General features: G+C 30.4%; 1 protein-coding gene across 1 annotated transcript; it reads left to right on the forward strand.

Annotated features, from left to right (window-relative positions):
* Nucleotides 1-4,061: 4,061 nt before the first annotated feature.
* Nucleotides 4,062-4,978, forward strand: LOC136078740 (uncharacterized). Its single transcript, XM_065794534.1, has 2 exons — nucleotides 4,062-4,414; nucleotides 4,489-4,978. The coding sequence occupies exons 1-2, from the start codon at nucleotides 4,062-4,064 to the stop codon at nucleotides 4,976-4,978; spliced, it is 843 nt and encodes a 280-aa protein (XP_065650606.1).
* Nucleotides 4,979-13,467: the final 8,489 nt, after the last annotated feature.

The raw sequence follows: 13,467 nt of genomic DNA on the forward strand, positions 1-13,467 counted from the left end.
TCATCAACCTTCAAATAGTAAAACTGTTTGGTTTTCAAAACGAAACTTTAGAAAACTAAACTTGTCATGCTTTATAAAAGAATTGCAAGTAATGCCATGTTGCTTATCACCTGAAAACAATGTGGATGATTATGCTGAACAAATAAGAGCAAATATAACAACTGTTCTCGATCATTTAGCGCCCATTCGGAAATATTCAATGCGACCTGGTAAACATGATGATAATTGGTTATCTTCAGATGCCAAGAATAAAAAAATCAGACGTCGTAAACTGGAGCGTTGTTATAAAAAAACTGGAAACTTATAAGATAAAAAACTATATCGAATTGCATGCCGCGAGTCATCAGCAGCAATTCGTAAATCAAGATGTAATCACTATAAGGAAAAACTAAATTCAGCATATGGTAATCAGAAAGAAACATGAAATATTGCCAAGAAATTACTACATTCAAATAGTTCTAAAACTAAAAACACAATACCAGAAGCAAAATGCAATATAATAAGTCAATATTTCATAAACAAACTTGAAAGTATAAAAAATACTATCCAGGAAAGGCTTGCAAAAAATCCAAAATCCAAATTCATCTCAGAGTTACATCCCCCGGTAAATATTTTAACAACATTTGGTACAGTCACACCTACAGATGTGTCAAAAATAATCAAAGCTCTCAAACCTAAGACATCGCCACTTGATATTATTCCAACATACATCCTTAAATCTTGTTCAGAACTTTTCAGTCCAATTATAGCTCACCTTGCTAACCTCTCATTCAAATCTGGAATATTCCCAGCCTCATATAAAGTTGCTCAAATAACACCAATTCCCAAAAAATCAGGACTAGCAGAATTCGACTTATCAAATCTACGCCCAATATCAAATCTCAATACAATTTCCAAAATTCTTGAAAAGCTTGCATTATCTCGTCTTCTTCCACACGTAACTTCATCTATTAACTTCAATCCTTCACAATCTGGTTTTAGATCCTTTGAACACTATTCTCCTATCTCTTGACATATCTTCAGCATTTGATACAATTGATCACAGCCTGCTGATTTCCCGTATTAAAGATGAATTTGGTGTCACAGATATTGCACTAAAATGGCTGACATCATACTTGCACTCTCGAAAATCTTTTGTTTCTATTGGATCAACAAAATCTAGACTAATAGCAAGTTCAACAGGAGTACCACAGGGTAGTGTATTAGGCCCATTTCTATTTTCCATGTTTGTTTCACCTATATATCGTATTATAGCTAAACTCGGTACCAATCATCATCAATATGCTGATGATACCCAACTTTATACTGTCATCAACCCAGGCATAGATAGCATTAATGAAATCAATGTGTGTGCTGATGCAGTAACAAAGTGGTTTCTAGAAAATGGACTTCTGCTTAACCCAAATAAAACAGAAGCTGTTTTATTTGGATCTAGAAAACAAATTAAAAATGATTTAAAAATTGTTATTTCTGCAACAACACTAACAACGATAAATTCAGTAAAAATCCTTGGTGTCACCCTAGACTCATCGCTCTCTATGGACAAGCACATAAACAACACTATTAAATCCTGCAATTACCATATTCGTGCACTTCGCCACATTCGTCCATGTCTGACTAAAGAAGCTGCAAATACAATTGCATGTGGCATTGTTAACACTCAGCTTGACTATTGTAACAGTCTTTTATCTGGTACTTATCAAAAAAATATTAAAAATCTCCAACGAATTCAAAATAGCTTATCTCGAATCGTTTTCCATTCTCCTATTCATTTAAATTCAGAAATATTGCTGAAATCTCTTCATTGGTTACCAATAAATCAAAGAATAATCTATAAGATATCAGTTATGACATATAAAATTTTATTATATAAATCTCCTGCATATTTATTTGAACTCCTAGAAAGCCGAACTTCAAAAAAAAAAACTAGATCATTAGACAGTTGTCAACTTACACGTCGTCAACAAAAAACTTCTCTGGGTTCAAATTCTTTTTGTATGACTGCACCTCGAATTTGGAATGGTTTATCTATGAACACACGAAACTCAACCTCTTTAGAAACATTTGAAAAAAGACTAAAATATGAACTTTTTATAAACGATTTTTCAAACTCATAGCCAACTTGTTTTAGTGCTTCTGAATTACTTCATCGCTATTGTGATTGTTATAAATAATGGCACTTTAATCTCTAATTATTATTATTACTATTATAATAGCTTTTTTGTTATCAATTTTTACGACTATTAACAATTAGACTATTTTCAGATTTGTTATATGTTTTAATACTAATATTAGTTACTACATTTTTTTTTTTAATCAAATTTTATTAAATTTTTTATATAACTGATTTTAATTATTCTAAAAATAAATGTTTTTTTTTTTAGTTTTCATCGCTATATTAGTTTGCTTTACTGTTGAAAAATGGTTTTAATTTAGTAAATTCATATGATATGAAATTTACTGCGTTAATCATTATTTAACAGTTATGAAGAAATTGGAATTCTAAACAAATGAGGTATAAAAAATTTTGTTTAGTGGTAACAAAAAAAAGCCACATAATAGCTGTAGCACAATTAACATAGCTATAGTTAATTGTGCTATTGCTATTTTTTGCTAATATATTTTTTTTTGTCATTATCATTAAAAAAAGTTATGATTATAATAATTTATTGCAACTTTTTTTTAAAACAGTGCCTTTGAAAGACTGTCTGTCTCCTCTCTGTTTAATGAAAGTTTATTAATAAAGGGAACATTATTGGAACACTCTGTTATTACTAAGCTCTTATGTATTATTTGGTACCATAATTAATAATGACCATGTTTAAGAAATGTATTACGAGTTATTAATTCATGAACACATTAAATATGTAAAATAATGCTCCCCTTTATTAATAAACTTACTTATTCTAAAATAATATAATAAGTATGTAAAATAACGCTTTTGTAGTTTAAGAGGACCTTTTTTTTTCTTTTTTTTTTTAGGTATTGGCGAGTTGTACTTGACTTTCCTTCTCTGGTGCTTGCTGTTATTAAAAAGAATCTGGTAACTTAAGTTACGTGGTCTTGACTTAATGCCAAGACTAATGAAAGCGAGCAAAACCAAAAAGATTATATAGATGGCCGCCATTGCCCCGATTTTTAAGGAGGAGAGCGAAGATTTTTAAGGAGGAGAGCGCAAAACTAATTAAAACTTTTAGTTATTCAGCGGAAAAACCGGGACAATCGCAGCCCTATATATAGATGAATTTGTATTTTATATTTTTCAGAAAATATATCAAATTAATTTGTTATTTATTACTAACCCGTATTACGGGTTGCTTACTGCTAGTATGACATTAATACACTAATGTTTATTTATGTCATATTAATAAAAAAATCCATAAATTTACAAAATAAAGGATTATTTTGTTATGAAATTAGAATTATCTGGCTTGATTCCTGCTTAATTTTAATGGAGTGATTTTAACGGATTATTTTTTTCAACAACCTTATAACTCCTTTATTTTAATGAATATCAACTGCGCATAATTTGATGCACCAACATAATAAATAATTTTTTTAAACACTTTAACTTTTATATGTATGCTTACAAAATATAAGAAGAAAAAATCCGAACCTAATTATGCTGAGAAGCGTTATGCTTTAAAAAAATCATGTAACCTAACCATGAGCGAGATCTCGTCTCGTTCTGGTGAGAAATGGGACTTCTCGTGAGAAACGAGAAGTAGAACGAGACTTAAATATTATATTATTTTCCAAATTAAAAATTATTATAATTTACAAAATGCTTAATAATTTGTTTTTTTAATTAATTAATATTTTGACTCCGTGATTTTAATTAGATTTTTAATTAGATTTTTTAATTAAATTTTTAAAAAAAAATCTAATTAAAAAATGTTAATTAGATTTTAAATATTTTTAATAAGATTTTAAATACAAAAACTTTTTGTATAAAATGGTGCACTTTCGACTTAATTTTATTAGTTTACCAGTGGAACTCAACTTGACACATATTGTTCATATTGAAAAGAAATATTCTTGCCTCATTTCAACGATCAAAAATGTCACCAAGAAAAAACAAAATCTGGAGATATTTTCAAAAAACAAGTGACGGTGCTGAATGCAAGGCGTGCAAAAAGTCTTTGAAAACAAAAGATGGAAACACAAGCGAACTTCATCGTCACCTCGAAAAAAAACACAGCCAAGATTACGTTGAGTATTCTGAAAAAACTGACGACTCTCTTCTTCCTCCTCCTAAGAAGAAACAACGAACCATGGTCGAAATGCTTGAAACAAGGTCCAAATATGACAAAGACAATTCCATTCAAAAACAGTTCGACTCTGCAATGCTGGATTACTTTTGCACTAATCTGGCATCCTTTTCAGCTGTCGAAGGAAGAGGTTTCAAGAAATTGTTTGACATTGCAAACCCTAAACTGAGTCTTCATCACAGAACAACATATTCAAGAAAGCTTTCAATTCGGTCAGGAGAAGTTCAAGCTGGAAAGAAGAGCATAATAACGGAGATTACGCCTATTATCTAAAAAGTGCTGCATTTACTTCTGACCTTTGGACTTCTAGAGCTCAGGACAGCTACATCTCTTGGACTTTTCATGCTATTGATGAAAATTGGAGACTACATCACTGGACACCCCATGTCCAACAGTTTCCAGGCAGACACACAGGTATCTTAATTGAAGGAAAGCTGTATTCTTTCTTAGAAGAACTAAATTTGCCTGCTGATTTGCCAATGTACTGCGTGAACGACCAGGCAAGAAACATGAAACTTGCAGTCAAATTGACAAAGCGCCTTGACCAATACTTGTGCAACAATCATATTTTGCAATGTGCAGTTCGAGACTCATTTGGAATGACTGCTGGAACGGATGATGCGTTGCAAACATGCAAAGATTTGGCTTCTTTAACTCACCAGTCAACAGTTGCAGCTGAGTTGCTTGAATTAGAATCAGACGCTTAATGAAACAATTTTAGACAGTTACGCCAATCTGTTGACACAAGATGGAATAGTGAACTGAATTTTATGGCTTCTGTCCTACATCTAAAGAGTGCAATTATCAGCTTATGTGCAAATGAAGATATTTTTTCTTCAAAGACCATTAGTGCACCACAGTGGAAATCAATCGAGGGAGCAGTAGAAATTTTGGCACCACTTAAAGAAGCTACAGAAACGTGGTCGGCTGAGTCGATTCCAACAATTAACACTGTCGCCGATTCTCTTTATTTAATCCATGACAAAATTGATCAATTTATTGAGACGGATGGAAAAAATAGCTACGGTGTCTTGTATGCAAAAAACTTGAAAAGCTGCATTGAGAAAAGATTTCCTCTTTGTCACACTGGAAACTTATTGAGTGCTGCAGCAAACTACTTAAATCCTGCTTTAAAGGGACTTCACTTGAAGCTCTTCAAAAAATTTCAAACAACAAAAGAATGGCTAGCCTCACAGGTTAAGGATAATGTTGAGTGCCAACCTGTTGCCAGAGTCCTTTCAGCAAATTTGTCTCCTAATTCAAAACTGAAGCGCAAGTTAAACGTCAGACTTGAAACACAAGAGCCAACATCTAACTGAATCCTATTTTGAGCGAAATGTGCCAGTATGAATATCTTGAAAAGCTGCATTGAAAAAAAATTTCCTCTTTGTCACACTGGAAACTTATTGAGTGCTGCAGCAAACTACTTAAATCCTGCTTTAAAGGGACTTCACTTGAAGCTCTTCAAAAAATTTCAAACAACAAAATCATCTCCCTGATGCCAAAAAAGACTTTCCGATTCTTGATTGGTGGAAATTGCATTCAAATACATTGCCAGATATCTCTTCTAGCTAGACAAATTTTAGCTATTCCAGCAAGTTCAACTAAATCAGAGAGAGTTTTTAGCTCAGGTGGAAATGTCGTCCGATCATCCAGACACAACTTACACCCAGAAAAAGTAGAACAAATCATCTTAATCAGAGAAAACATTGTCTTGTTGGAGAAGTTTGGCAAAAAAATTCTGAATTAATATTTGAAAAAGTTGTTTACATTTGACAAATGTCATTTGTGTCTGTTTGTCAAAACCATGTTTACATTTTTTTTTTTTTTTACTTGGATTTTAATAAATTTGTTTTCAAAAATTGTTAAATTTCTCGTCTCGTCTCGTTCTCGGTCTCACGAGAAGTACTAACTTCTCGTCTTGGTCTCGTCTCGGTTTGAAAAAACCTAGTTTCGCTCATGGTTAATGTAACTCCTTTGTTTCAGCTGATTGTTTGTTACTCTAAGGTGGCTTCCTAAAATAAAGTTTTTACTTAGGCAGTGTTGGGATTGGGGAGGGGCGTAATGGATGAGGAGGGTCATTCTAAACCGATGTACCGGTACATTGAAATGGAAAATTACCGCTTTATTTGGGCGGTAACGGACTGTTACCGTATAAACTATCGCAGGGTACGGCACTGGTTCAAGACGGCGAGTAAGTGAGCGGTTTGACTAAATTTTTCATGAACCTTTACTAATATTTTATCCTCTTTTTTTTGAAACAGATGACGAGGCAATTTTTGTCTGGATCTTCTGCCCGTCCATTTATACCTTTTTTAACTGCCTCTTTTATAATAAAATAAAGAAAATTTATACCCTTTATAAATAAAGAAATAAAGAAAATTTATACCCTTTTTTAACTGCCTCTTTATAATTAAATAAAAAAAAACAGACTTAAATTAAAAAAATGTAGATTTAAAAAAAAGTTTTCAATTTGTTTGTTTTTTATTTTAAGAAACTTTTTTTATAATAGATAATGCTTACGTAAGCAGTATAAGGATGGGTCGTTAAAAGCGTACAGCTGCCTTCAAGGGGGAATGTAGAGTCTGAAACCATTGGTTTTACTGCGTACGTACTTTATAGATGCCCCCTAACGTAATAAATCACTTTTATGAAAAATAATAAAATCCACGGACTTTAATCCGTTAAAATTTCAACTATAGCAGAATATCCGTTAGTTTAATGACAACGGATTGATCAGCTATCAAATTCTTTGGATTCAAAGGAATTTGAATCAAAAGAATTTGATAACTGTATAATGTTACCAAGGGAAACCATACCTGACTGTGTTGTTATAGTCAAAGTTATTTGTTAGGTCATTCATTTTTTAAGAATCATTAATTACTTTTTAAAATTATTTTGCAATAATTTAAAAGTACTTTTTAGGGCAAAAAGCACACATATCGCAATACATATCGGAACACATATCACATGGTTGAATTCCTACATGTTTTACTATAGTAAATAATTTAATGATCCATTATAAAAATTTGAATTTGGGTGTTTTCTAGTAGTAGGCAGTGATGTTATTCACAAATCGCTAACGTACCCACGCTGCCAAGTAGCCCCGGTCAACTTTTTTTAGTACAATGAATCATTTCTATTGCTGGGATTGCTGGTTCTCTCAAATTAATAATTTTAGGTAAATCAAAGAAATATTGGCTTCACGTTCTTAATTGTTCCGATATCATGACATGCTATTGATTGTTCCGATATCAAATTCAATGCGGGGTCCCTTTCGGCTCAATCTTTGGGTCATTGTTTTTTTTAATTCATATCAATAATATGTATAAAGCACCATCTATAGTATCTGCTACAATGTATGCAGATGACACAACTTTGTTTTATAACCAAAATAATATAAAATCGATGTTCGAAACAATGATTACCGAACTGAATAACTTTAATTTATGGCTCAGATCAAAACAACTATCTTTTAACTGCGAAAAACTAACTATACTTTATTTTATAAAACAGAGTAGTGAATATTTTACCGTTAAAAATTCGGAGTTGCTTATTAACAATAAAACAATAAAACGTGAAAAATATGCAAAGTTTCTTGCTGTTCAAATAGACGAAAATTTAGCATAGAGAAATCCTATTAGACACATTGAATCAAAAATAACATCTGCAATTGGCATATTAAATAAATCTCGCTATTTTTTTAATTTTGCTCGAGAAAAAAACTCTCTCATATGCTAATAAGTATGGGCTAAAACTCACAAAACCATATTAATCAAATTACAAGGCTTGCAAAACAATGCGTTCATTTTTGTTCACATTTTCCCAAAGTCATTTTTTGTGATCAAATATAACCCATAGCTATTATTTAAAAAAACTAATACCCGGTATTCTGAATTTTTGGTTATGTCACAAAGCCACAAATCTTGGAAAAACTTGAAAAACAAAAATTTAAAAGACTTTGATGGACTCTCATCGTTGAAATGGCAAGCAAAATTGCATATTCTTAAATCATAAAAAAACAACAAAAAAACAAACAAATATTTTATGTAGTTTTACACCCAAAAATGCCGAATCTTCTTTGGTTTCATTCTATAGGTAATAAACTCATGTCTTATCAAAAACTTATCCACATTACCTAATTTCAATACAGATACAATAATTTACAAAACTTTTTTTTAAATTTAAACTCTTATCAAAGAAGAATTAGTGATCTTTTAGCTTACAAACTTGGAGTTATGTTTTTATTTAAAAATACTGTCACGTCAGATATAAGAGGGGGTTTGGTTTAATAAAAATGTCACAAAATGTCACATGTCACGTATTATTTCAACTGCCCCTTAAACTAAAAACTAATTATTTTGCTAAACTTTATCAACTTACTTAATCGTTAAGCAATCGCATAAAAAATCTCAATATAGGATTATCCTATACTTTCAATTTAGCTTTCACACAATAGTGTAAATGCCTTATACCATTTCTGGGCATATTTTATCTTTAGTATTTTCACTTTTTTTTTATATTTGTACGTGCGTTAAACTACGTGCGTACAACTAATTTTTTTTTTTTTATCTGTACGCGAGTACAACTAATTTTTTCTTATTTGTACGTGCGTACAACTAATTTTTTCTTATTTGTACGTGCGTACGATTAAGAGAAAATTATTTGTACGCGCGTACAAATAAGAAAAAATTAGTTGTACGCGCGTACAAATAACTTTTTCTTTTATTTGTACGCGCGTACAAATAATGCCTACCAAAAATGTTTACAAATATCTTAACTTGCAACGTGTGACTACACTTCAGTGTTGTCCGTGTTTAACCGAGAAATGCATTCAGATCATTTTATGAAGTAAGTTTATGTTTATTCTACATTATTGTGTTGTTAGGATATTTAAACAAATACACTACTTGATCCAATTTCCGGTAGGGCGGCGGCGCCCCAAGTGGTTTAGTTATTTATAAAAGATTTACCCGCGGGTAGATTTTATAATTAATTAAGTCATTTAGAGGGCGCCGCCGCCCTACCGAAAATTGGATCAAGTAGTGTAGATACGTCCTATAAATACGTCTTATTATTTTTTGAATGGACATGTCACTAGACATGTCAACTAGATAAGCCGTATTGATAGGACTTACGTGGGTGGGTGGGTGGGGGCTATTGAATGCCGCATTGTCTCTGCCGTCAATCACAACTAATTGAATTAACATATTTGTGCTATATAAGACTATATAAACACTAATTTTATTCAGTTGGCATCAGAATGTGGAGTAGTAAGCATCGTCAATCTAAAATAGTAGAAGAAGAATTTATTAGAAGAGCTTCAGAACCTCTTCAAGCAGAGCCATTTCTTTTAAAAGATACAGTTGAGTTACAAACTGTTACTTATAGACCACTTCACATTATTTTTAATGTTCAAGATGACATCATCTTATCTGATGGAAGAGAATCTTGGGTCTCCGATTTTGGACGAGTTAAGCATGCAGCCTACCACCACAGTTGCAACAAGTTACAGTACCATGGCCACTACCTTGTGCACGCCCTGTGCAAGCCCGACGGTAAGCTCGCCTGGGACTACAGGCGTTTCTTTCGACGATATTTCACCTTGCATGGGAACCCAGAGTGTCGAATATGTCAAACCAATGCTCGTACTGGACAGTCCTCAAAATGCGCAGACTGTGGATGCAACGTTTCAATCGTCTCAATCAAAAATCGAGAGCACTATGACTCCACAAGGGTGTACATACAAGACAGACTCGAAACGGTTGAGGAAACGATCCCACCATGCAATAAACATCGACAGAGATCCTATGCCTGTTTTGACTGTGAACGTCACCACGCCTACCAAACCGCAGAAGAGAATAAATATCATTCGCTTAAGAAAAAAAATTCCTTACCCTCAAACTTGTTTCAAATATTTATTGACAATATTGAAATTAAAAGAGAACACGTCACCAAATTTCTAGGTGTTTATCTCGATGAGAACATTACTTGGAATCAACACATTAATTATATATGCTCTAAAGTCTCTAAAAACATTGGAGTTTTATACAAAGCTCGAAATTATCTCAATAAGATAAATTTAAGACAACTCTATTTCTCATTTATTCATTGTTACTTAAACTATGCAAATATTGCCTGGGGAAGTACTGAAAAAAGTAAACTACAACGGGCAATTCGCATAATTAACTTTGCTGATCGTTTTTCTCATTGTAAACATTACTTTATTGAAATGAGAATTTTAAATATATATGAACTCAACGTCTTGAAAATTTTATGTTTTGTTTATATGTGGAAAAACAATCTCCTCCAGTCTTTAAAGATCTCTTCAATTTAAAACCAACCAACAAATACAAACTTAGAAATATAAATTTTTTAGAAAAACTTTTTTGTCACACAAATTTTAATCAATTCTGTCTTGCCTATCGTGCGCCACACCTGTGGAATAAACTTGTTTTGCCAAATTTTGATTTTGATCTAACTAATTCTCTTCATCTTTTTAAAAACAAAGCAAAAAATTTTATTCTTTCTCAAGATAACATTTTACAATATTACTAATCACTTGAAAAAATTTAATTTCTTTTTATTTTAACTTAACTTGTGAACTTTTTTTTCTTATTTTTTTCTCACATTTTGTATTTTATATTGCTTACAATATTTTGCTAGTTTATATTATTTACATTTTAACTCGTGTAAAAGATTAATATATATGTATTCTTCCATATTACCTTGCACTTCACAATTATTGTAAATAAAAAAATATCAAAAAAGATATAAAAAACTATATATTTTATTCTATTTTATAAGGTCCCGATGACAAGATCCATGTGATCTTCTTTCGGAAACCTAGTTTATATTGTTAGTCTGCTATATTTATATATTTGTAAAAGTATTTTAATAGTTTATTCTATTGTATAACGACTGACTTTGCAAACTAAAATAATAAAAAATAAATAAATAAAATTAAGATGTTATTTAGTACTTAGGGATTTTGATACAGTAGATTTTCTCTGTCACTTTCAGAGGTTATTAAACTAAATTAGCATCATAAATTTAAAAATCTTGATCGTTTAACAAAAGTCAATATTAAGAATTTCAATGTCTTTATCATACTTTCATTGAAAATATTTAGTTTAGAAGTTACCAACAATTTTCTTTGATATATTTTATGATATTGCTACAGAAATTTTATCATTTTAATTTCGAATTATTTCGAAAAAAAAGTAATATATACAATATATATATATATATATATATATATATATATATATATATATATATATATATATATATATATATATATATATATATATATATATATATATATATATATATTGAATTACGTTCAGTTTGTAACCCAAAACAGAAAATTTTGTCATTTTAATTACTATATTTTAATAAATTCATTTTTTTTTAAATTATTTTATTACTTTTTTGTTTCTTAACATCTTAAAATTGTCTTTTTTTTTTAAATACTGTTACTTATATATTACAGATATTTATTTGCGTTACAATTGGGGCTCGGTGATAAGGCTAATTTATGCCTTCTTCTTGCTCCAGCCAATTGTATTTTTTTATGTTGTACATTGTAAACATTTTTAACGGCGAAATAAACTAAATAAAAATTTTAGCAAGTCTTTTTCTTTATCAAAACTAATTTATTGTAAAAAGGGATCATGTCCACGCTTAAAAAATTTTCTACACTTACAACAAAATAAGTTGAATAACTATTTTATATCATTTAGACCCGTACGAACGGTTGAATAGCTAAAAAAAAACTTGAAAAAACCCAACCTTAGGTCCTACTTACTTTTTTTTTTTTTAAAGTAAAACTCTTTGAGTATAACTCTTTTAGTAGAAAGAGTTTTACTCGAAGTTACCCCACTGTCTAAAGTTTCACATTTTTTAATTGCCGCCTTAAAAAAAAAAAGCAAGACGTTCTTCATTAGGTAATAATCGTGTTGAAGCATTTGCTTCTTACGAAGTAGGCCTATTTGTTACGGTGATCCTAATACTTTAATTCTATGTTGCTTCTTGCATCGTTAAACTTTTACACATATTTTAAATAGTAAAATCATTACTATTTATACTATCACATAATGATATACGTATACATACAAAAAACGACACAGAGATTAGGTTTATACAAAGGATAAGAATTACCATGAAAAACCGTAATAATTATTTCCTATCAATTAATTTACAAATTTATTTTGTTTGTAAATTAGATTCATTGATTATTATTTGTCAGATTATGAATCAATAGAGAATGAGCCCAAACCAAGAAAAGAGATCAACACACCCAACAATGACAATTTAGACTCGTTTTACCAGGTGCTGGATGCACCTGGTTTTCTTGGTTTGGGCTTATTCTCTATTGATTCATAATCTGACAAATTATATAACACATTTATTTATGAATATATAAATATTTATTTATATATTCATAAATAAATGTGCTATAAAATGAGAATTTATGATATCATTTTATAACACATTTATTTATAAATAAGCTAAACAAAATCGAACATAGCAACAGGTAACTTGAAAAAAAAAAACTCTTGAAGTTGTCAACCCGTATCGAGAACCCTTTTATAGAACTAAATAGTTTCTAAAAACGAATTACTTGCAAATTTCAACAATGAAAGCTCTCTGAAAAGCAATCATAAGATATAATTTTCTATATTGTGTGCGTGTGTATATTTGCACGCGCGCGCGTGAACTATTCTAAAATAGATCTATGAAATGATGATCCAATAAAAAATTTATTAGATTATCATTTAAGCATCTACTGTTTCAAATAATAATAACAACAACAATAATAACAGTAATAATGATAATGATGATTCTCTATCAACTTTTATTTGAACAATAAAAATTGCAAAAACTGCACACAAAAAATGTACGCTTATTTTATCAGAGTTTATTTGTAAAATACGTGCTTCATCGTGCTTATCGATCGTTTACTTTTTACGAAAACAAAATAGTCGATGTTAAATTGAGTTTTTTTTGTTGTAAATAGTGGTAAAACTGGTAATAAATGATGGTATGGTAATAAATTGACCGAAAAACTAACAAAATTTTGAATCAAAAAACCTTTTTAAAAAAAAGGTTTTTTGATTCAAAATTTAACTTTTAGATAAAGATTTAAGCAAAGTCAATTTACAGTAAAAATAAAATTATAAATATAAAACAA

Source organism: Hydra vulgaris, chromosome 03, assembly GCF_038396675.1.
Source record: "Hydra vulgaris chromosome 03, alternate assembly HydraT2T_AEP".
Taxonomy (NCBI): Eukaryota; Metazoa; Cnidaria; class Hydrozoa; order Anthoathecata; family Hydridae; genus Hydra; species Hydra vulgaris.

What these genes read in the sequence shown, in the direction of transcription:
- LOC136078740 (XM_065794534.1), top strand. Translation starts at nt 4,062, where the DNA reads ATGTCACCAAGAAAAAACAAAATCTGGAGATATTTTCAAAAAACAAGT. An exon ending in GGAAGAGGTTTCAAGAAATT is followed by an intron (nt 4,415 to 4,488) that starts GTTTGACATTGC and finishes CAATTCGGTCAG; the next exon opens with GAGAAGTTCAAGCTGGAAAG.